This window comes from Embiotoca jacksoni, unplaced genomic scaffold (assembly GCF_022577435.1).
Source record: "Embiotoca jacksoni isolate LCO1_2020_lvr unplaced genomic scaffold, fEmbJac1.0.p SCAF_8, whole genome shotgun sequence".
NCBI lineage: Eukaryota > Metazoa > Chordata > Actinopteri > Embiotocidae > Embiotoca > Embiotoca jacksoni.
The window spans coordinates 18,800,054-18,826,081 of NW_027185436.1; the positions used below are offsets into that span (position 1 = coordinate 18,800,054).

Here is a 26,028-nt window from a genome sequence, read left to right on the forward strand (position 1 = left end):
TTGGCCAAGCTGACAGCATCCTGGTTGAAGTAATTACTTTCTGCAGACACCTCCCAGGGTGCAAAGTATCCAGACGACAGACACATTTTTACACTGGCATTCAGAGGGTCACAGCTCACTCTGTGGACACAGCTCACTGGACTGTTCAGAATACCATCTGAAACACAATCATTACATTCACTGTGCTGTTTTCTCTCTCGACGGATTCAGAACATTCTCTTGGCACTTTCTGAGGAAGAGCTGCAGCCCTTTAGGTTTTTCCCCAAAAAAACACTTAGGCTTAGTGAAAGTTTGCATTCATGTCGTAAAAATATCAACACTACAACGTGCCACAACCTGGACAGATAATTAGAGGAAATGTGCGAGCAAGACAATGGAAATGGGAGGATTTAAATGTGGCATTAAATTGAGTATATCTATAACGCAAACAACAAGGAAAACATTACCAATATGGAAACTGTATTATGACAGATGATAGATTTAAAAACTTGTGAGTGTTGTCCACTGGGACCAGCTATTAGAGAAATGCTGAAATTAAAAACTGAGATTGTCACTGTGGGTAACAGAGAATGGGATTTGTTAGGATAAAGCGGGGTTAACCTTGAACACTCTCAGAGAAAATATCCTTTATGATTTAATAACAATGTGAAATCTAATGGTTAATTAATTTATGAATCCATCAACACATCAGATAAATAATATGGACCTTTATCTAGTTCATGTAATATTTACATCCATAACAATATCTTTTTGGAATTGCAAACCTGTTTTGTAATCATTAAACAATAAATGCATAAGGTAATTGCTTTTTCATTGATTATTCACAAATATAAATTTGAAATAATTCACAGACGACATTGCAATTTTGTTTTTGCATGTTCACATTTTCTTCTGTACTGGCTTTCCCAGCAGATAAAGCTGATATTTTAATTCATAATTCTAAATTTACTTTATATATATTTATTGATGATGTATAATACTAATATAATATTGTTCTGGTACTGATTTGACTAAAATATACATTAATTATCTAATTTTAATATTTGCATTGACACAAGTTTTAATAGTAAATTTAAAGCCTAGTAACAGCGCAGTCAGACAGAGCAGCCCCGGCAGGAAACCAGCAGCTTATATGTCTCCGGTCTCTACTGATTAACATGGATAACTTTGACCCACAGAACGGGTGAGGATTCCTTTCTAATTGAATTACTGTCAGTCTTCTAGCCTCCAAATATTGTCTTGAACTTATACCCCTCTCTGTTGCCAGAAACTATTTACATTATATATGCTTAGAGTTTCCACCCCCTTTCTCCTTAACTGCAATTTAGTTTAAGGCTCTGGTATGGAGCTTAATTGTTTTACTTTATTAGCAATTACAAATGAGTTGCATGTCTTTGCATCAAACATCTGAACCATAGAAGAATCAGTTATTTAATATATTTATTGTTTCATAAAGAATAAACGATAGTGGTCTTATATATAATAAAATATGCTGTTTTTTGGAACAAAAAAAAATAAATCAAAGCAGGTCTTTTTGACAATACAGAACTAAACACCTGCTGCTTTGGCCGCAAAATATAATGTGTTTAATGTATAGATAACATGTATTAAATCAAACCTGACTCATGATGGGCATACCGAGTTCTCATCAAGGGAAAGGGAGGATACATTGAAGGGAGACAGCTTGTCTTTGAGTGTGAGTCTCATTCTTATGTTAAAGCCGAAGTTATGTCACTTATTGCATTGCTCTGGAATGAGGTGCAAAAACATGGCTGCCAGCTCTTTCCCCCTCTCAGGCCCTTCAAAATCCAAAGGCGGGACTTATGTGCCGTTTTACGCATGTTAGCCATTCTGCGTTACAGCACAACAGAAAATAAAGACCCCTCAGCAATACTTGTCCCCAGCTGATAAACAGCTTTGTGGTCACTTGTTAACATCTAGCAACAGCTAACTTATATAAAATGCATTGGACAGTCAAGACACCGACATGAATGTTCTATTAAATATGCATATCTCAAGTGTCCATGTCGGATTCCAAAGTGGACGGTCTAAGATTTATGGTACCATTGACCCTCATTGCTTTCCTGCTTCCTCAAGAGAACCTGCCACAGGCTGCGTGCCAAATGCTTTAAAATTTAAAGAGGTGATGAAGAAACTATCCAGAGGAGACAAAAACACATCAGTTCTGCCACAATAAGACTTGTTTCCTTCCAGCCCCTTCTTTCCAGTTGAGCTGTCTCACCCTGAACACTCATTACCAGCCATTCAAACTTGTTTTTATATCAAGACAACTGGCCATTCCAAGTTATAGTTGTGGTTATGTATATATTGAAAGCATGGGAAAATCAGATAAACCTAAAATCCCGATAGGAATGAGGAAATCCTTGGCTTAGCTTGCAACAGATAGTTCTTTAATACAATGATGTGTAAATGTCCAACTAGCTTTGCATGCCAAGATTGCAAACCAGAGATATTGGAAACTTCATCATTGAGATTGCCATGTGAACAGCTTTGCCTGCACCTTTTTTACGGACTGCAGGATGAAGGAGGCTCAGAGACGGTGAAGAGAGATGTCTTTTTCTTTTCTTTTCTTCAGGCCGTTTGCTGCAAGCAGAACACCTGCACATTTTGCAGGCTTCCTGCAGCACTCTGAGTTTGACCTCAGTTTTCAAGTAAAAGGGTATCTAACTTCTTCGAAATGTCAGAGTGCCACATAACTCTATTGTTCTTGACACATTCTCTTGACAGAAGCTAAGATGAAGAAACATGTCCCTAAAAGTGGCCAGGTTGACATACTTTTCAAAGAGCAATGTAGAAAACAAGTACTCCCATATTCTCAGAGCAGCTATCTCATGTGTCCACACTCACGGGTAAGCAGAGTGACAACACGTCCGCAGTGCCTCATAAATGCTTTGTATTGACCTTATAGCATTTGCTGACCACAAACAAAACCATGACTAGGAGGGGTGGGTGGGTAGGAGATGATATTCTCCAACAGACACTCACTGTCTGCTACTCTGAGTTGGCCCTCCGCAGACAGCAGCACCTTCCATTGCTCCAGGCCTCCAGCCTAAAAGTCGCTCCTCTGCAGGATAGATTGGGTTCCAGGACCCTCTCCTCTCCTGGGACTGACCCAAGCCGGGGGAACAGGGGGCTTTCATGGGAGATCACAGGTGCTTATATACAAAATGGCAATTTTCTTCTTCCATAATTCCATGTTACTGCATTACCAGATCTTATCATGAGGCCAGTATCTCATTCCTGAGGTTTTAGACGTTAATGAAAGATGCTTTGCCTCCGGCCACTGGGGGCTAAATCAACAAGCCTAGGATTCCTGTTGGCCTTTGTAGGGGAATACCAAAGACAGAGAGCAGACTGAGCTGAGGTCAGAGACAAAGCAAGAGGCTGAAGATGGAAATGCTGCACCCAAAACAACACTGTGTGCATTGTAGTGCAAGTGGTCTCTAACTGTTTTTGTCAGACATACACAAGGCCTGTCACATGACTCAAGGACGACAACATCCACGGCACCTGTCATGTTCCAAACATATTCACTTGAATTTATCTGAGACTAATTGGTTTAACTATTACATAAAATCTTCACTTTACAGCAGTGTTCATGCAAATAGCCTGCATTTGTACTTGGTGTAGCAGAAACTTATTGCTTCATCCATTCATCTGTTACTTTTAGCTAACCATTTAAACCACTTGTAGCTAACTTTTTAAACTATTTAACTACTTCAAGCTATTGTGTTTCACATAATGCAGCCAACTCGATACGGATTTATTTTTTGTTGTTGGTCTTTTTTTCCAAATTGGTTGAGCTTCTTCACACACTGTCCATCCTCTGAAGTCCAAGTTCCCTGGTTGGGAATCATTGACCCAGTGCACACTATCAAGCCATATATATTACATAATATTAGATCAATTATCCTTCTAATCATTCCCGGGTCACACATGATAATCATCTGACACTATCACAGTGTACCATTATACAAACAGAAATATTAAAATGAATGTACTGGATCTACGGCCACCATGGTATAATAATACGAAATGAATGGCATATTATTCTTTTCACTGGAGAATTGAAACATTTTGATAATTACTTTTTATGCCCTTAGTGTGCCTTGGAATCAGACTAAAACAACCTGAACAATATGTGTCGAGGATATGTAATTTCAGCCACTTAGGATCATTAAAAAGAGATCATATTGAATATCCCTTCTGGAGGGAAAGAGAAAGCGAGAAAGAAATAAAGGAGAGATTTGTTTGTCAGTCAATTCCGATCCATTCAATCTTCTTAGCCTTGTGAAAGAAGGGGAGAGAAAGGGTCGGGGTCAGCTTTCTGTAAATCTTCTGATGAAATGTTGACAAAACAGCCAATTTTCTGTAATTTTGCCGCGGCCCTCTTTCAGCAGCTTACTCACTCAGAACCCCTTCATTTCAAACAGCAGCACACTGCGACCTCTGACATGTATCTGGTCCCTGACTTCTTTGGCCAGGCAGAAAGACATAACAGTTGTGCCTTTTAGGTCAGGTGGATGCCGTTTAAGAAGCCAGCTTCATAAAGGACGCCTTTGTCTCTCAAACAGGCTCTCTTGGGCCCCAGTAAAAGGATAAGAAATGTAGTTAATAGCTCAGGAGTGGCCTAATCATCAGCTGCCATTACTGCTCCAATATCAGCAGAGATGACAGACTTATCAATAACAAAGACCCAGCTGAAGCCTCCACCGCTCTGTCATTTTGATCTTTGCTCCACTAATCAGAGCTTTCATTTGAGCTAAGCACCGGGCAGCACACCTCTCATTCTCTTCATGCTGTGCCAGATATCACTCATCTTTACAAGCCACTCTGTATTCCCTCAACCCCGGGCCACCATTTCCACAAATTGGCTTAATTTCTCAGGCAAATATATGATACATCTGAGAGCTCATTATCCTTGCAATGCAAGTAATTATTGTAGTTACTGATAAAACTCTGTTAGCATTGGAGGTTTAGTCTTGAATGGCTTTGGTTGGAGTCCAGCTGATTTTTAAAATGAAATAATGTCAAACTGACTATCATCGTGGTATGTAAATTCTTCATGAGCCTATTCTGTTTGCCTTAATGTGAACTTCTAAAAGTACAAGAAGAGTTTCATTCATGTTGTCTCTACTGTTTTTCCAATGCAGCGCATAGATTGAATAAGTAAAATTGTTACATACCTTATGTGTTGTAAAACACAAACGCATATTTAAAGAGAAGCCTGTCAATCATCTATATACAGTGTAACTATTGATGTCAATTTCTTTATGTAGAACCTTACATATTCTAAAGTGGATGATATACATGCTTTTTAATAGTAATACACTTTCTTTAATGTTAATATTTCTCTTGTTCATTCTTCCACAAAAAGCTCCTCCATCAAGGAGAAACCTGAGAGGGCCAGAGAGGAGCTCCCGCACCTGGACGAGCTGGTCCTTTCATTTACAGTCATGGTGAAGATCAAGCACTGACTGACTCAGACACCTGCTATTGGGAAATATGTTCTCCATCAGTGAGCTATAGACTATTTCTGGACAGGAGCACTGGGAGGCCATTGTTCTCCCAGGCACTGACGGCCAAGGTATTCTGGGACTCTTGGCACACATAGAAAACAATGTGTTATTCATGTTAAGCTTAAAAAATTGGGCTACTTATTCAACATTGACAAACTGTGATTGGAGGGATGTTTTTTTGACTTCAGAGTAGCCTTAAATATTGCAACTGCAAACATATTCTGCAGAAAAAGCAGGTTCTTTTTTTTTTTTTAATAATTACAACTGATGGAACAAAATTATTAACTGATAGACCAGAATTATTAATACTAATAACAATTGGTATTTATAAGTATATTACTAGAATCCTACAAATTTCCTTTTCAGACAAATAATATAAATTCCTATCTTTCATATTAAACATAACCTATGGTCTCAGGCTTAACATAAAACAGTGGAGCTCCTTATTTCCCCAGTTTGATACATGATATGTGCTCTTTAAACAAATCATCTGGTCCCTGCTCCTATACAGTCTTATACAGGGGCAAGGGGGTTTGGGGATTTTGCAATGTCATCTGGGATTAAAAAGGAGCAGCACATCAGAGCCCCAGGCCACACCACCTGGAGCCCCTATACGATCCCTGGCGCTGCACCACTCAAAACTAGCCCCATTAGCTTACCGCCAAATAATTCCTGGTCAACCAAATGACACTGGGCTAACAAAGCCCCATTTCAGAAAAGATTACAACTTCAACAGGAAACCCTTTGATTATGAGTTTGTTTGAAATGTTATCAATACCATGATCATTCCTGCGGATCAACAAAACCATCTCTAATCACCATACCTTGGCTGCACCTTCAGTTGTGCATCAACCTCCTGGAAGAAGAAGAAAAAAAAAGCAAATCACGGTCGAGAATAGAGGAGTGACTTGTTTAACAAGAAGCACGTGCAATGACAAAGCGATTCCTTTCTCTACGTTGATCACCCACCTGCGCACAGATTAGGTCAGATATTCACCTGAGCTGCCAACCTGTCACTCACACTTGATAAAAAAAAAAAAGCGAGAAAGAAACACACACAGCGTACATTCATCCCTTTTCACTACAAGCAGTCCAGATAAAGTCCTCCGAAGACATGACAGAAGATGGTTTACTTGTCTGTTCAACCAACATAAAAAGGGATTCCTTAATATTATCACTCAAAAATCCCACACAGCATAATATAGAGTGTTTGCAAGCAGCTATTATAACCTAAGAGTGAAAGTAACATTTTGTTGAAATAGGCATGAATTTTAACCTCTGGTGGTTTTACAAGATACAATCCAAAACAATCCGTTATTTACAGATGATTATATTTTTGAATATATACTGTACAATATTGTAAGTCCAGCTTTTATGTATAATATCCTTGCAAATGATTATACGTACAGTATATGTGCTTTGAATATAATCTTGAGCACCAGAGCTCTACAGGATACATAAAAGAGATTACTACAGTAAACAAACCTCTTTTGTCTATACTTGGGAGGTGGCCAAATATTATAAAACTAAATATAAGTCATGTTTTCTTAAGATGCTACAATAATGTTACTCTGACAGCAATTCACATTGTGTTATTATTTGTTGTTTTATCTAATTTTCGGGAAGAACTGTGATTTGCACTGCCTACAGAAAATACTAATCTTTCTCATTAAAGGCTGCAGTACTTCCAACATTTTAATTATTTACCAATGCTCAGTCAACAGTCATGCTGCACAGAGTTAACATGCAGAGTTAGTATTGAGTACATAATTAACACTATACCAAAACCCACACAAAAGTATCCATTGTGGTGAACAATTTCTTTATATATATATAAATTATATATAATTAATAATTTCACATTTTAGGATTACTTTAATCATTTACAATCTAATTCATTTTTCAATATCATGTTGATTCAAATAAAAACAACATTTTCTAGTGCTGATCCACCTCAACCTTTTCTGAGTTGTGTGTTACAATAAAAAGGGAGGATTGGGAAAAAAGTTGATGTTTCATCAGTTTAGTCTCTGGCGCCCCTTTGTGGTATCTATAAAGAAGTTAATCAATTCCTTTTGAGCTCATAACAATAGCTATCATAACAACAGATTATGCAAATCTTATCTAAAAACGTTGTTTAAGCATTCCCTGTCCTCTTACTTTAAGATGGACTGTTGTTGTTATGATTTTTTTTTTTTTTTTTTTTTTTTTTTTTTGGTCTGTTGTCTCTCCGCACTGTATTTTTTTTATTTTATTTTTTTTTTTATCTTATTTTGTAACTCCCTTGTTGTTATGTAGTAATCACGTTGTATGCCCCCCCCCCTAAAACGAAAGAGTAGATCTCAATAAATGAATTTAATTTAACACAGCAAGTCACTGAAATTATAGTAAAGTGAAATACGATTAGTTAATCAAAGCTTCTCTGGTCCGTTGTAATGTATTTTAAATGGTGCAATCAATACTGCAAGTTTTATTGATGATATCCCAGATCTGTTCAAATTGGCACGATAGAATAGTGAATAAATTTATCCAGAATATTTGTATACGTGTGTGTGTGTGTGTGGTGCGTGTGTGACGGGAGGGGGAGGGGGAGGATGGGGTTCAACACACCTGGAAAGGACCCGTATAATCTCAGATTTAAACGAAATAATCACAAATAAACGGCATGCAGTGCTGACTTTCACTGGTGTAAAGTGAAGGCAGATAAAAAAAAAAAAATAAAAAAAAAACGACCCATACTTGCACCGCGTGGGTGTGTTCTCATAAGAGAATTGGCTACAGGCACGCTGTCTGTTCAAAACAATTGAGGCACCGACTGTAAATTACTTTCAATTTATTTATTTTATTTTAATCGTGCATGTGTCCTGCATCACGTCGGATATTAAGAACACGATGCCTCAGTTGTACGATACTGGCAATGAGCAAAGGGAGGGGCTGCTGCTGCTGCAAAAAAAAAAAAAAAAACCACACTGATAGAATGAATGCAAAGAGCCTAAAGAACACTTCCTGTTGATGCACAAAAAAAAAAAAAAAAAAAAAAAAAAAAAAAAAAAAAATTTGCAGCAGCAACTGTCTGACACATCTGGAGCGGAGAGGGGGGGGAGGCCTGGCCGGAGTGTTAGCGGACTACTGAGGGGAATGGACAACGTTTCGTGCTAAATCTGCAAGACGGTGAGTTACAGCCGGACTTCACGGACTCGATGACCGTCGTGGGTTTGTGATGTCGGCGCGTCCGCGCTCGAACAGTGTGAGTTAATGGAGAGGAGAAGGGGGGAAATAATCATTAGAAAACGAGCGGTAGCTCGCCAGCGTTAGCTCCGCGTAACTTAGCAATAGCTTTAGTTTAGCTTTTCTGAATGGATTTTTTTTGGAACGGTTGCTAAGCTAACGGCTAGCACGAGCTACCTAGCGGTTAGCAGCTGTTTCGTGTGACAGCCGACGTCGTAACTTTAGTTGTTAAAAATCCTACGAGCTCGTCAAGCTTTCTTTTTATATATATGTATATAAAACCAGATTAAAAAAAAAAAACACGACGCGAGAGTGAAGTCTCCGTGAAAGTTACGCTTTTTTTTCTTTTTTTTTTTTTATATTTTTTTTGTTCATGAAATAAAGCTCCGATTCTTCGTGCTAAGCTAACGCGGCTAGTTGTAGTGTGTGTGTGTGTGTTGAAGTTTGGGGTGTTTCGGCCCTGTGAGTTTCACTAAACGTTCATCTGAACTACGTGTTTAACCGCAGAAGTGTTGAGATTAATGGAGGCGACGCAGGGAGAAAAATAATAATAATAATAATAATAATAATAAAGAAAATAAAAAAAAGAAAGCAGCTGGCTGGCTCGTGTGATGGGCAAGCTAACGTTAGCGCTAGCTTGCCCCCGCAAAGGTAACCCCCCCCCCCCCCTCCTCCTCCTCCTCCCCCCCCTTACCTCCCCTACCTCCCCCACCTCCCCCCCCCCCCCCCCCCATCAGTAAACCGGAGGGTTTGTGCGTTAAAGTTTGGAGACACCGCACATTTTTTTATATGCATGTACGGTGATACACCCTCCTCCTCCTCCTCCTCCCCCCCCCCCACCGTGCACGATGAAGCTAACGTGGACAAACGAAGACGCCTCTTAATGAACAAGTAATAACTGTGCCTTATTATTATTATTATTATTATTATTATTATTATTAGTTTTATGAATCCTCCCTGTTCGTGTACGAGGTGGCATCAGGCCCCGGTGGATTTGCATGTGTCAGAAAATAACCTGCACCTATAACGCTTTTTTTTTTTTTTTTTTTTTTTTGTAGGGCAAGGTGTTAAAAATGGGAAAGTCACTGTCAGGGTTCTTCATAACCGGGTCTACCTGTAAACTAGAATTTGCAGGAAAGGACAAAGTGCAGGCACGTAGTCAGTAACACCTGAGTTCACCTGGGTCACCCAGCGCTCTCTTTACGACTATTTTTCTTTTTTTTTCTGACGTCCGCGTCGGCTCTGAAGTCTTCCTTGTGGATACGGTTTGAACCAACGACGAGCTTTAATCCCGGACGACCGCGTCTGAAACCAGACCGAATATTTTAACTGTAAGAGGCATGTCAGAACAGAGTGGAGCCCGACCAGTTACGACTTTCGCACGTGTTGGCCTTATGGCTCTGCTCCCACCCCAGCCGTTCTCTTTTCTTTTCTTTCTTTTTTTTATGGTCCCATTTCTGTTTGGGATAAGCAGTAAAAACTGTTTTGGTTTGAAATACCAGCTGAAATGAATGATTGTGCAGTATAGGACATATCATGTTTGGTGCCAGGTTGGTAAATTGTGTTTAAAACAAAGCAAAAAATAGTGGGAACATGGTCATTTAGAAAATTGTTGGGGTACAAGTGAGTTGTTTGTAGTAATTTTACACTTATATATATATATATATATATATATATATATATATAATGCCATATCAATTTCCAAAGAGCATTTCCCTGCTTGCATTTTTGGTAATCTTGTTATTTGTCACTTGATCCTTGGTAAAGATGCTTCTTTGTTTGTAAATGTTTTCTAAATCGTAGGGTAATAAGTTGAACCCATTATATTAGTTCAAATGTTCTCAAGTATTTCTGTAACATATTTACATACTTTTGGGAAATGCAACGTAAGCCAAGAAGAACACAGCAAAACTGCACTTCTGCAGCAAATGGTGGCTGCGTTGCTTGGATTCTCTTCCACCTTTAAGCAAAAGCCGATCATTTGTTGACAATAAAACCTGTTTTAAGGACATTGCGACAGACGCATCATGGCCAACTGTACTTGTGACAGCGTAATCGCTGCAGAGTGGCTCTGGGTGAAAAGACAGCGTATGCTCTCAGCTAATTAGTGCTGGTCTTTAAAAGCACTGTTCATGCTGCAAACAACATGTGGACAATGTGTGAAGGTTAACGGTAGACAGAACGTAAGTCAACTGATGCAGGACAGGAGGTTCAGATGTGGGGCAGAGTTACAGTATTGCTGTTGTAGATCTTCTAGGTTCCCTTTTAACTCTCGTCTGAATTCATCCGCTGCTGCGAGACGTGAATGCAGATGGTGAAAATGGAACGGTAATATTTACTTCTCCTTGTGGACGCCTTGTATTTTTTTGTCTACAAAAAAAAATAATCCAAAACACGCCTATCTCATTGTTTTAATGGAGTCTTGGCCGTGAGCGGAGCAATGTCACCAACAACACTCGGTAAACACACGTTACTGTGAAGTACCGTATAATTCTGTTGGTCAATTATTTCTGTTTAGTGCAAGTTTCCTAGATATATGGAGGCCCATGTGTGTTTGTATGTTGTTTTTTGGCGAGTGCAGTTATAGATGATATGTTGAAAAAGGATACAGATAATGAGGATAGGCTCAAGTCCATTAAGACCTCCACTTGTGTTCATCCGATCAGCACGCGAGTTGGCTGAAATGAAAGATGAGCATTTTCTTGTCTTCCAGTTATGTACTCCAAAACAAATCAAATAAGAGAACACACCCAAAGGCTAAGCATGCAATATTTAGCTCTGCATACTGATCTCCCACTAAGCCTTAACATTTTTCAGAATACAGGTTATTTTCTCTCCAGCAAAGTCTTTCGCATCATACCCTCTCTTCGGTGTACTCGAATCGTGTCTATTTTTATATAGTTTTTTAGAATCTCTTTTTAAATTGCTCTCCAAACCTTTGCTTGTTAAGCAGTTCTGTCCTGCGTCCGGACTGCCCCACAAGCTGTTTTTCAAAGTAGATGAATGCTGCTGATGTTGAAGAAAGCATACAGTGCTTGCCTGCTGACTTTGATTTTTTTTTTTTTTTTTCCAGTGAAATGCCAAAGTTTTAGTAACCAAGCATTAGGTGGAGTCTTTCCACGAGAGTTTATGCTTATCTTTTGGTCAGCCGAATTACCACAATGCACCACTCAGCATCCTTTTTAGCTACCTACCAGATAGGTTTATTACCTGACAAGGAACTTGACCCACAGATGGAATTTTTAAGCTGAGTTTAAACATTTTCAGCTTTCCCATGTGAGCCAAGCATGTGACCCTCACTCAGCATGTGCATCTCAACTACTGAGCATGCATTCTTTGGCTGCCCTTCCACTTGGCTCCATCGAGTATGCATGCTGTTGGCAGCCATTACTGGTATGTTTTAGTGTGTGGACATGTTGTATTTGAAGGCTCGTCATCGGGGGGAGTGAAGACTACACGCCTCCTTATAATTCTATGTTTTGCTCCAACTTTCTGTCTCCAAAGACACGATGAGAACATGTGGTTTGTTGGACAGGTGTCCTGGCAAGCTTTGGCAAGTGGAGAAAGTGTTTACGTTCACAAAGTGCTGACAGCGACTCAATGCGCAGGTCATGCTGAATTGCCAGCGAGGGGGTGGAGGAGGAGGGAGTGATGGGAAAAGGGCAGATGGAGTGGGGGGAGAGGAGGGTTAAGCTGGAGAACTGACACAAATTAAGGTTTTGCGAGATGAAAGTAGTTTCTTTTGTGAACGCAAAATTACACCTTATGTTCAGCAGCATTTGATTTTGAGGTTGCAGTGTTCCAAAAAAATGTGGTTCAACGCGTTCTGCAGGAAAAGGCAGGACTTTGGTATGTTAATATTTTGTCCACCAGTTCAAGTCGGTATATTATTGTATCAGGGTAGGATGCCAGTTCTGGTCGGTATATTATTGTATCAGGGTAGGATGCCAGTTCTGGTGCAGGAATGCCTTGCAAGAGGGCATCTGTGATCATCAATGTCAAGATCAAAATGTGTTTTCAGTCAAAGCTCGAATGTTATAGACAGCATGTCATGAAATATCTTAAATCAGGGAGAGGCATTTGGCGCATACGCTCATCAGGAATGAGAGTATCAACCATCATTGCCTCAATCAGACTAGTACAAAGGCAGTGTTCTCCCTTACGGTCAGTTCTTCAGTCTTAAAGAAAGGCTTTGTAAAAGAGTCCTCAGGAACGGTTGGTACGAGATCGCCCTCCGAGCAGAACCAGATTTCCTTATTTCTCTGCCAAATGTGTTATATACTGTATAGCTTTATGGCTTTACTCACATGACTGTTACGCTTCATCACAGTCGGTGTATTAGAACACTGGTATCATGTGTTCAGTCACTTGAACCTGATTCATCCGCTTTCTTTTTACTTTGCTATTTAGTAGTAATAGCAGTGAGTACATGATGCATAAAAATGTGAGAAATAAATTACAAAATTTGCGACTTGAGATTTCAAGTTCCTATTCAGATCTTTAGATTACCTAGATTTGAGGTTCCCAAACATTGCAGATGTGTATCTGTAGATGCCCAACATTTTTTTTTTTATCAAAATAAAATTCACTGACTTAACCATGACACAGCCTCATAAAGGCAAAATAACAACATAACATAGCTTCAAAATGTAAAGACTACATTTACTGATCAGAGCACACACACAAATAATTTAATCTGCAGGGGGAGGTATGAAGAAACAGCTGAGATTGCAGTGCTCTTCCTCTCTCTCTAACTTTGAGAAGTTCATCTGACCTGTCAGATCCGGCATTGCCTTATTCTCCAGACTTTTGTTTTTGGACCTTGTAGTCATTTCGAAACTCAACTCACTACACTTGATAAAATTGACAAGTGAAAAGCACGAATGCAATTTTGTTCGGCTAATTTTATCTTCATGCTATGTCGGACGGCCAAATCCTTTTTCAGAGATATTTAAATGATTAACAACACATTTTGACATCATTGTAATGTGATGTGTATAATAACTGGTTTAACTGGAATAAAAATGATACTAAATGACTATTTTTGGACTTTGGGCCTGTCAGTGTAGTTGTTAGGCCTTTCAGCGAGACTCTTCCGTAGCACTATGTGGACACTTTGGGAATCACTGACCTAGATTACCATCTATTTTGTTCTCTTACTGTCTTTAACACTTGCACTTGGTTCTTCTTATGTGGTGTACCCCAAGAAAACAATCAGTGTTTTCTATGTTTTTCTGAAAAACAACTCCATGCTAAATTGTTTAAATGTATTTTGGCCACATTCTGAAAATACATTTATATGCTGCCCTCATGGCACGGAAGCGGCTTAGTTTAAAAAAAAATAAACATATTTGGACAAGCAAGCATTTGACTCTCTTTGAAACATTGCCTATAGATAAAGGTGGTGTACTTAAACAACACCATGTGGAAAATTTGCTTTTTTTTTAATCGTTTTTTTGAACAAAACATCAATAGATGTAATATTCTTCGGTGAAAAGAGTAAGTACACCACTGGCAAAAGAAACAAGGACTTTGGAAGAAATAGCTTCCTTGATGCCTATTTTCATAAATGTCCACCAGTCTCTTGCTTACATTTTTTTTTTCAGATGGCCTCCCATTACCTCCAAGCACTCTTTCACTTCACTGCCAAGTCACTGAGGCAGTTAAGGAACACCAAACCCGAACATGTCCACCACCATGCTGCGTAGCCGCTACTGTTATTGTGGCCAGACATCTTTATTTCTACATTTTCTGTCCAGAACGCATTTTCTAATAAGTCTGGCTTTTGCCTGTATGTTCATCGGCAAACTGTAGTTTTGCTGTGATGTTTTTTTGGTGAGTAAAGGCTTTTCTCTGATGCACGTCTCATCTCATAGACTTTCAGACTGTAGTTGCATAGACTTTGGCACCAACAGGTGCAACAGTTTCTTGCAGATCCTGTCATTAAATTTTGGGATTCTTGCAGACTTCTTTTTGCATCGGTCTGCTCTGAGGCGACATTTTCTGGGTCGGTCAGTCCTGGACAAATTGGCAATTGTTTGAAATCGACATCACTTGTAGATGATTTTTCTCTGAGTAGAATAATTTATTTAAAGTAATTTGGAGATCTTTTTAGGCCCCTCAGCAGACTCAAAAGTATCTGCCACCTTTTTTGGGGAGTTCTTGGACAACTATTCATATCTTGGCACGATAACACAACACACTTTAGTAACAAAGAGAACACCACGCTCTAGATGTCAGAAGTTTAAATAGGACAGGTTCCACCTGTCACTCCCTGAGGAGGTTATAATCATTCACACCTAATCTGGAAGCCCTGATTCTAATTTTATGGATTTAAAAGTATACATTCCCTTTTTTTTTTTTTTACATTATGAAAATGACAAAATGGTGATTTTATGTAGCATATGTCTGACCATATGACCTTTAACCGTACTCACTGTTTCAAAGAGGATCCACAATTTCCATGGGATATATCTTATTTTTTCATCTGACCGTATATGCAAACCATATTGGTTATTTTTCTGATTATAGATTTATAACAAAATAGATTTGGGGTTACCAATTGTGTTTTAGAAGACATCTTCTGTTTCTGATTCCTGTGACTGAGAGATTGTAATTATCAGACTTTATGTTCAGTATGTGCCATCATCTCAGTGCTTTGATGAGGCCGCTATTGGCAATCATTCAATTGGCAAATAACTGTGGAAGTGCTTTGCTGCTGCTCTTTTCTGATCCACATTTTTAACACTGGAATCATTTTTAATATGTACCGTATATTGTGGGGGAGTGTATGACTGACCAGTAGCACATTGAGGCCGAAACCAACACCAGCATGCGATATTGCAGTCAATATACAGTTTCTACGTACACATGCAGTAATTACCTTCCATGGGAAGGATCCCTAAGATTTGGTTGTTTAAGATTTGTTTTAATAAAAGATTATTTAGACTAACTGCTGAGCAAAATATTTTTGCTTTGCATTATGAACCTTTTTTTTTTGTGTGTGTTTTTCTAATCCATTTATATCTGAGGATAGCAGAAACACTCTGTCATATGAAATGTAATTCAACAGCCTCACAAACTACTTCCTCCAAAATGATCCTAAAGTTCAAGTCAGTTCAAATCCACTGAGCATTATAACCTTCATCGAGGATCTAAACTGCATCAGGACTCGATCAGGACTTAAATTAGGCTGCTTTAGTTTTATCTGGCTGTTTACTGTCTGTTACTTGTTTAAACTGTAAAAATGCTGCAGTCTGTCAAATCAGTCAAATTGAATGAACCAAAAGCTAATAATTTGTCTTTTTTTCTCTTCCCATCAGGCTGTCGACAAACTGGAGAAACATATCCAAGAAATGGACGACGGCAGCTACATCGAGTTTGATGTGCCAGAGTTCAGTAACACTGTTCTGACCCAACTCAATGAGTTGCGGCTGCAAGGGAAGCTGTGTGACATCATTGTTCACATTCAGGGCCAGCCGTTTCGAGCCCACAAGGCCGTGCTGGCAGCTAGTTCACCCTACTTCCGTGACCACTCAGCTCTCAGCACCATGAGTGGTCTTTCCATTTCAGTCATCAAAAGCCCTGAGGTGTTTGAGCAGCTTCTAGCTTTCTGTTACACGGGTCACATGTCCCTGCAGCTCAAGGATATCATTAGTTTCCTCACCGCTGCCAGCTTTCTGCAGATGCAGGCGATCATCGACAAGTGCACCAAAATCCTGGAGAGCATCCATTCCAAGATCAGCATCCCAGGTAATGTCTGCAGCCCGGAGAAGGATAACTTGCAGACCAGCCGCAATGGGGTCAATGACAGCAACCTCTTTATAAACCCTACCCAGATCTCCCCCCCTTACTACTCCCGGCAGAATCAGGCAGGGCACGAAGCGCTGGGCGGAAAAGGCCTGGGCCGGGCGCGACAGCAGCAAGAGGAAGGCCAGTCGGACCGCGGCAGTAGTGATAGTGTGTCCGAACACGAGGCGCCAATGGAGGGAGAAACAGAGCAAGTGGAACTGATAGGCAAAGATGGGCAAGTAACAGATGTGCATGTGAAGGTAGAAAAGACAGACAGGCCCACTTACTCGGATAGCTCCTCAGCTGGTGACGATGGCTACCACACAGAGTTGGTAGATGGAGAACAGGTGTTGGCTGTTAGTGTGGGTTCTTATGGTCCTGTCATCCAGCCCGCTGCCTATTCTTACTCAGGGCTGTCCTCCCCGTGCTTTGTCAACCTCAGCAACTCCAGTCCTTCCCGCTCCATGCTCAGTGGCTTCAGAGGTGGGCGAGCCAGGGCGAAGCGCCCGCTGGCCGTCCCGGCCGGGGTGCTGAGTCATATTAAACCCGGCTCAGAAAATGGCGAATCGGCTGTGGGACCCGCAGGGTTGGAGAACGACGTGCGAGAGCGTAGCCTGCGGAGCCAGTGGTACCCCTACAATGAGAGACTCATTTGCATCTACTGTGGAAAGACCTTCAATCAGAAAGGGAGCCTGGACCGCCACATGCGCCTGCACATGGGAATCACCCCGTTTGTTTGTAAATTCTGTGGCAAGAAGTACACAAGGAAAGACCAGCTGGAGTACCACATCCGTGGCCACACGGACAACAAGCCCTTCCACTGTCAGATCTGTGGCAAATGCTTCCCATTTCAGGGCACCCTTAACCAGCACCTGAGGAAGAAGCACATGGGAGCATCAGAGGGCAACAATCATATGGACTCTCCAGAGAGGACGGAGGGAAGCTCAGGTCAGAAGGACCAAGAGGATACGTCTGAGGGGATGGCCTTCGAGGCACAATATGCAGAAGAGGCACCAGCCAATGATATGGAGGAGAGTTCAAAATGCAGTCCAGAGGAGGCTCAAGCATCGAGATGTGATTTTTAGGTCCTGCTTCAGGTTAAGGAAGCTTTAAGAAATGTTTATTTCAACTCAATTTAAAGGACTCTCTTCTTTTTCAATTAGCTCCCTCTACTATTGACATTTCTTGCGTCAAGGGTTTCTGTCAGTTTTGTGAAAGTTAGATGGTAAATGCGGAGAGAAAATGGGTGCTTTATAGAAATCTGATTCTTTCAAGCAAAGGGAGTAACAACTTACTATTTTTGAGGAGGTCCCAATAATCAAGACCCCCTGATTGATTTCTCTTTTTATCTTTCCATGTTTTTTAAAACATATTTACAGAGTTATATAGGCATGTTGCAATAATTGATAATGTGAAAGCTCTGGTAAGATGCTTGTCATATCACCTTTTTACCTGACCTGTTTTTGCACATGTGGCCACAAGAGGTCACTTACTCACAAGGAATGATTTTTCTGCCAGTGCAAAGCTTCGTGTGACATATCCGTTCAATACCTCATGATGCAACTACATACTCATAACAGACAGTATTTTAACTTACAAGAAACTCACCAGGTTCTACCTCATAGCCAAGAACCTACCAGGCACAGATGTGTTCACCGTTTGAAATCTGTTTTATGTACAGTATCTTATTGCCAAACCCTGTAAAGAATATTCTTTCAACACAAAGCCTTGATACTTAGGGGAAATATTCCTTGCTGATTGTATGGATTAGGGACAAAGTCCTTGTCAAATGTTTCATGGTCAGCCAGGTTAAAGTGATTAAATAAGAAGGTGCTATGTTAGGAGTGCATTAAATTTACTAGCTTACTTGTGTGCTTAATTGGGGCAAATGTGGAGAATAGAGTAAGAGAATGGCCCCGTTATATTTCAAGATATGATTTTGCTGTCTGGTAACATTTGTTCTTCAAAACACTTCAGGATTTTATCTCTCATCACTACTGGAGATCTCACTCTGTCGGCCGAGGCACGGTTTTAGATGCTGCCATCCATGTAATGGGTGAATTACGTCCATACAGCCAAGTCATTTGTATTTCTCAGTACTCTAACGGCAAAGTTATACAGAACTATTGTATGTGTACTTGTTTTGTCCTGAGGTAGGCTTCCAATTCGATACTCTGTCGAACAGAGACATGAGTACTCATTGTCAATTCTGCACAGCGGGAACAGCTCTGCATCTGTTCACATAAATCACTATAGTCTGAACAATATGCAAACAGAAAGAACAAAGGAATCTCAGCCATTGTGACATGGTTTTTCTTCCATTTTTTTTGAAAGAACGATTGGTGTTCTTTCCTCTCTTTTTTTTTTGTGTTTGTTTTCCCATTATGTCCTACCTTTTATGATGGAATAATTGATCTGTGATCTTCATTTTCTGCATCGTTTGGGGGTCAAATGCAGACTTGGAACATGTTTCCCTCATCTGTCAATCCTACTTTGGGCGTTGTCATGGATTTGGCATTGCTAGATTAAGGTTAGGAGGTAAATGTTTTAAGAGGTAGCTGATGATCCAAAGTATTGATGCACTTTGCAGAGTTAGTGTGTGGGCTGGTCGCTGTCCCAGTGATAAAATGTGCTAATTTCTGTCTTAATTGTGATGCTGCAGCAGCAGTGTCAGACTAGTACTTGCTTCACAGCATTGATTTTTTTTTTTTTTTTCCCTCTGACTAAAAATGTTGTGAGCTTTCATGAAACTCTGCAATCACATGAATACTATTAGCTACAAGTCATGCATATGGCAGAATTATATTATATCTTTACTATATGAACTATGGGGATCAGGGATGGGGGAGTTGTTAGAATATAGAGATTTGGATTTATTTCCATTGTGATTTAAAAATCTATATTCACAGTAAAAAGGCACTTAGAAGGCCTGATTGATTATCCTGTCATAATTTGCAAATTCAGAGCTCAGCTGGGTGGTTCCTTTTGTGCGATCCTGCTTCCTTATTTACCATCCAGCTGTTTAATGTCTTTGTTGGAGAGCCCCTGCTATATGCTTTTATTTTGTCCCATCTGGTCCATGCTGAATTTGTGTCAATGAATTGAGAATGAACTGATTATTTTACACTTTTCATATAATTTTCTACTTTGTGTGCATGTGGTGGGAGAATATTGTGTTTTGTTGCTTATTTCTAGTGTAACGTCAAGAGTGCAGTCCTTTTATTCCTCTGAATGTGCAGTCATCGTCTTTACTCATTGACAGTTAAGATAGCAAACCAAAATTTGGGGAATTAAGCAAAAAAATCAGTATAGCTAGCTTTTTGTTATTTTTTTTTGTGTACGAATTTACCACAAACACTTTTGGTTATCATCACCCACAGTCTGTCAGCCTACACAATGCTTTTTAGATGAATGTTTACCGAGTCAAGTTTATTTCCGTCAGCTGCTGATGATGAAGTGCAGGTTTTCTAGCTGATCTGACTTCACCAAAATCAGTCGCCGAGTAATTTTGAAGCTGCCTATGATGATTCTTTCCCTTCATTTAAAACAAAAACACGAGAGGACATTAAAACCTTCTTGTGACATCGTCAGTATCATTTTGCGGATAATAGGTACAAACTGTTCAAAAAAAGACTTTGTACCAAGAGACAACACCAAAGACTGAAAGGTGATTTTTAGCAGTAAACTTTGACTGTATTGCATAATTGAATGCTCATTAAGAAGAATAGTTCTTCATTTAATGTAGTTCATTGGTATTTGAAAGGAATGTATGTTTCCCATCTTATAACAATCACTTGTGTAAAATTTGAACAATTTGCTAAGAAGATATTAAGTAGTGAAATCATAAGTAACGTCATATATTAAGCCATACGAAAGCTGACAATATAAAAGTTGTGCAATAGGTATCGTAATTGTTTAAAGCCAATGTAAACAAAATAGGAATATTTCACAAGAAGTGGCATCTTAAACTTAGTGCCTTGCCACAAGCTTTATATTTCCGATTCTGGCACTTAGATTCTTGTGCCTCTTTCATTTGAAATGAATTAAATAGAGAGATTAGAATAAAATATGGCCACATCATTTAAAGTGGTACCAAGAATGAAAAGAAATGAATTCATGTCATTTTTGTCCATTTTGTTGTATTCTCAACTCAAGCCCCGCCCCTAATTTTCCCTTATCATTGGATTTTTTTGTTTTGTTTTGTTTTTCGGTCACGGGATGGGTAATTGATTTAACGATGTAACTGACTTTGTAGCAACTGATTACAATCAAGTGAGGCAGACTTGTTCCCTGCAAGCCATTGCCCCATGTTCAGAGACTATACTGTATCCCTCCTCTCTTAACGACCGAGGACAATCGAAGCAATGTACTGTAGTTTAGGCATTTCAGTGAAGGAAGTCGATGCATGAAAAACACAAGTCGACTTGCTTTCTGTTCTCTTGGAGCATCTAGCAGGGAAATAGGTGCCCGGGTCTTTAACAGGATGAACTGAATATTTGTGCAGAAAGAAAAAGCTTAGCCTCAAATACTGTAGCTGAATTGCTCGTTGCTCAACCACAAAATTGTATAAAATTGCCAACAGATAATGTTTTAACTTCAGTTTTCTTGTATTCGTGTCATTGATTGTGCACTTACAGTTTTTTTTTTGTTGTTTTTTTTTACATAGCCGTTCCATCTGGGAAGTCTAGTTTATATCTGTAGTTACCCGTAAGGGACTCAGCTATAATGGCCTCAATCACTTTGGTAGGGACCTTTTTCCCCTTAAATGGTGCTTTTAGACTAGTCAGGTTTTTTTTGTTTTGTTATTATCAAATGCGTTAAGAAGTCCATGTATACATTATAGGTGAATGGAGGGGAAATTGTTTAAATGCTTTTCATGAACTATAGTTACTTATGTGATAGTACACACTTACAGAACCAACTCAACTTGACACTCGAATTGACTATTTGTCAACTCTTAGCTCCGCCCCTCCGAGGGGAACTGGAGATGCATTTTGGGCCACAACTAATCAAAAGGAAGTGTTTACAGGGAAGGCTGTCAGACTACTTTTTGAAATTGCAGCTCGTCCTATTCCTTTTATAATAAACTCACTTCAGGTAGTTTACGAACACTGATACAGGCTTAGAAATAAATCGTAAGTCTTCCATAGCTTTCCTGTCAGTTTCTGTCCACTGTGTATTATTGAAGAAAAAAAAAAAAAGCAATAACCTTTTTAAAAATGAAAGTGGTGTATTGGGATCATCAAGCCTATTGAAATATTGACCTGTCATATATCAAACAAACTGAATGTCAGGGAGCTGTTGAATTGAAGTTGGACCAGGACAATTTGATATTGATTTATTTTTTATATATTTTCTGAAACTTTGGACAGGTTGACTTACTCTTTGAAAAATAAATATATATATAAGTGAAAAAGCGGTGTTGCTTGCTGATGTTCTAAATGCTCATCAGAATCCAGTGGCGGTCAAAAACCTGCAACACAAGAACTGAGCGTGTGGTTCAGTCATTAAACTCAGTGGCACTGTTCAGAGTTGCACCTCCAGCTGAGTCAAATAGTGAAAGGGATTTTTGGGCTGTATAGCCACTGTTTGGGAGCGGGCTATCTGTTGGCATGCTGAGGTTCAGTGATCTCATTTGGCTCCTCGGGCTCAGAGACTGCAGTTGTAGCTGTTTAGGATCAGAGGGGAAGTTTTCAGACTATTGTTCCTTTTCCTTTTTTAACTCCCTAAACTCTGCACTATCGTGTCTCTGGCTCGTATGTATTTGGTGACAAGGCAAAAAAAAAAAAAAACTTAGAACTCAGGGTATATAGTGTTAAAAGTGGTCTCATTGGACATGCATCCTATGTCCATGGTATAATCGTGCACTTCTCTTCAGGTGGGGAAACAAGTCCTCAGTCAGCGGTTCCCAAACATTCTGCCTCAAGGTCTCGATGAGTCCATATTTTCCACAGAGCTGAAGCTCGAGGCGCACTGGAGACCACAAACTGAACCATGATAGCAGAAAAGTCCCGGCTCCTGTTTTGTCCACTCTACACACAACCTCACAACCCAACTGTGAACCTCAGAACTCTACTGTTTTGTACAACTATGAAGTAAATGAAGCTAGCTAGAGCTGATGTTGTATCTATTGCCATTTATGAATTTATTTTATAGCATGAAATAAAATATATTTATTCAAATTATATATTTTACTCATAATCATTCTGTGCTGCTTCATTTTGGTTCTTAAGCTTGTAAATTGCTTTTTTATTATATAAAAAATGTCAATAGAATAATGCGTTTGTAAAATAAAGACGCTGATTTGGCTCTGATTTGTCTTTTTTGTTTCTCACGAGCGGATTGATTTATTGCGTATTTATGTGTGCATGAGGACTCAAATGAAAGGTTTTTGATGTAAAAGGGGAGAGGAACAACGGTTTAATTTGCGTTGTTGCCATGCCTGGTATTTACTCCATACAGCAGTAATTCTGGACGTGAGTGCCATCTGTAGGAATGAATGATGCATGTGCAACTTTGACCCTCTAGAGGGAGCTAGAGAATAACACATCTGAAAGGGTTACTGATATTCAGGGCCTGAAATTTTGCAATTTAATCTAAAAGAGAAGCATAATACAGCTCAGAATAAATAGGCCTTTGTGACTGAAAACATAGGGCTGTTTAATTTCAAAATTAAAACGTTACCCATGCAAACAGAAAATAATTGGCCACTGGTGAGGACATTTAAGTTAATTAACTTTTTGTGAGATTAAAATTATTCTTTTGTTTGAGGTTTTGTGCTCTAAGCAGTGTTTGTGAAAAATAGGCAATTTACAAAAGTCACAGAGGCCAAGTAGGAACATATAAAACAATAAACTGCGTTAGTCTCAGATGGCTGGTGATAAAATGAATTTATCGCCCGTCCTGCTGGATCGCCGGTCAAGTTCTCCACCTCCATTCTCAGCAGTGTTATTCTTCCTGTCCCTAATGTGTTAAAAAATGCATCGAAAGAGAGACATATTTTCATCAAGTGGCACAGCACATGTGTAGCGCCCTCCCATAGTGTTACCGCTGTTCTGGATGTCGTTTTTTAAAAGTGAGGCCACGGAGAAGCCCAAATTTTTGGAAAACCACTAAACTGGGTAGCTTGCAATTATATTTTCAGACTGCTTGTTAACACTAACTTTAAAGAAGAATTTCACTGTTTAATATAATTCCCCCCTCTGGTCAGTAAGATAATCTCAGTAAATAGTTTAATGATTGGGAACGGGTGTTGTAAAATAAGCAGCACTCGTAGCCGTAATAATAAATTGGATGAATTGTTTAAATGACAGCGTCATAGGACTGCAAAGACATCTGAATCCTAAAATAACAGACTAAATTGCTCTGTTCAGTGGAATAAGGGAATAAAATGAACCACAAAACACAAGGCCAGGAAACCTGAGGTAGTTGTGTTTCCACAAGGCGTCTTTAATTGCATTCTATGAGTATGATGTATTGCTGCTTTGTAACACAAACTTCACTGGATCAGGGTATATAGCTGATGGCTGTTTCATACATTTGTTAATATGAACTTTCAGGATGATTGTAATTATTGTTCTAACAGTTTTGCAGTTAGAATATGATCAGTGGCTCTTCAATTTCCAACGCACTTTTCTTTGGCTCGGTCTATATCACACAGCAATGTCCACATAGTCCTGAAGCTGCAGACCTTGTATGATCTCACAGGTCACAGAGGGTCGTTTGTTTCCGACAGCAGGCAGGTACTCCTGTTTTACTTACATGTGTGCTGCTGGAGCGACAGTTTTTGTGCCGTGTTGTTTCCCAATGTGACCCCTTAGCTGATTAAATGCAACAACAAAAAAAGTAGCCATATGCGTGAATTGCTTTAGTATAACGACGGGGTTTCGTCTCTTGTAGGGAGATTGTATTAAAAAAGAGCTTTTTCCATTTTCGATGGTATTTTTGTGAAGGTTGATGTTGAAGTAAATGAAGACACTCCTTCAAATAGTCTGGCTCAGAGTCAAAAGTCAGAGTCTGACCTCATCCATAATGACATGGATCCTAATTGACCTTTTAGACTCCTGATACTGCCACGTTAGAGGGGTTTTTGGAGAAAGGAGAGAAAACAGGTGAGTTTTCCACCTATTTGAAATGAAAACGCAGTCACAAACTTTGCTTATTTCCTTGTGGAATTTCTTATCTTGGATAGAAGCCGCTGGAAAAACGTCAACCTCACCCACAAGAGTGCGAAATCGCTCAGGAAATACGTCACGTGACACTTGAGGGAAATTAACCTCTGGCCTGTTGGCCCGACGTAAAACAGACACCTTCTCAATGGCTGCAGGTGGAGTTGCTCTGCAGAACAGAATGGAAAACAATACAAAAGTGAAGCCAGTGGACGCAACCAGCCAACAGGTACGATTTTTTTTTTTTTTATTATAAAAGCTGCATATTATCGACGCCATGTTGATTTTAATAAACGCATGTGTGAAATTAGTTGCGTGTTTGCTTGCTTCTGTCACTAGCCTACTAATATGACACCGACTAATTGCTGGTAACTCACTGGTCTGACCTCATTTTTTTGAAATTTAAGCCATTGTCATCTCGTTGCTTGCAGTTTGAATAGTTTGTGAATACTTGGCGGTTGCTGTATGTGATGAATTATGTGACTGAAAATACCAGGTCTGCCTTGTATTGAGTATGGGTCCATGATATTATGTCCACACACACACACACACACACACATCTGTTTTTGTCTCAAAGATGTTCACATTTTCACACCCCTTTTAACTCTACAGTTAAGGAATTAGCTCCTCCATTTTCACTTTTCACATTAGGAAAAACATACAGTTCAAATTGGAGTTGGCAGTTGTTGTTTTTTTTTGTTTTGTTTTTTGCGTCATTGGGCATAAATCCCTTAATAACCTTTAAGAAAACTGTCTGGTCTGAAGCAATAACAGACTTCTGCACCTCATCTTGCTTCTGCCTTCAGGCTTTGGAAAATCTAGCCCATGACGCAGGCTTGAGGCCAATGTCAGGTCATCTCAGGTGGAGGGCAATGCTATTTGCTCTTCTACTAATCCAGATGTGCGAGCATGTCCCTTCAGACTTAAGCCTGATTCAGTGGTGGAAAATTCTAGAGACAAAATGTACCATTACATTACTATTCCTATTAAAGGTTAAGGTTATCTGTGGTGGGTTAAGACCAGGTGTCACCCCACAGGCGACCCCACACCAACCTCTGCGCACTCCAACTTCAAATCTGCCAACCACCGGAGCGGGCTGTCAGGAGTGCATTTGTTTGGTGGTGATGGTGGGGGGCACACGGTCATCCGGTTGGTATTGGTGGTGTTTTGGACTGTAATGTTTCACAAGTTCAACTTCTGGTTCCTGATGGCAACAACCTGCACCAAAGGAGGTCAAGAGTGCGTATAGGGGCATGTCCTGAAAGGAAAGAGAGGCCGGGCTGGAGAACTGCGGGAGGTGG

General features: G+C 39.7%; 1 protein-coding gene across 2 annotated transcripts; it reads left to right on the plus strand.

Annotated features, from left to right (window-relative positions):
- The first annotated feature begins 8,564 nt into the window (after positions 1-8,564).
- zbtb34 (zinc finger and BTB domain containing 34) lies at positions 8,565-22,879 on the plus strand. Of its 2 annotated transcripts, none has more exons than XM_069138306.1 (2): positions 8,565-8,787; positions 16,091-22,879. In XM_069138306.1, the coding sequence occupies exons 1-2, from the start codon at positions 8,761-8,763 to the stop codon at positions 17,642-17,644; spliced, it is 1,581 nt and encodes a 526-aa protein (XP_068994407.1). In that variant the 5' UTR covers positions 8,565-8,760; the 3' UTR covers positions 17,645-22,879. The 2 variants fall into 2 exon arrangements, with proteins under 2 accessions (XP_068994407.1, XP_068994408.1); XM_069138307.1 differs by having other exon boundaries at positions 8,565-8,711.
- The last annotated feature ends 3,149 nt before the right edge of the window (positions 22,880-26,028 follow it).

Bases quoted from the DNA above. Each gene is read 5' to 3' on its own strand.
- zbtb34 (XM_069138306.1), top strand. From the start codon at position 8,761: ATGTCGGCGCGTCCGCGCTCGAACAGT. The intron at 8,788-16,090 runs GTGAGTTAATGG...TCTTCCCATCAG, and splicing joins CGCGTCCGCGCTCGAACAGT to GCTGTCGACAAACTGGAGAA.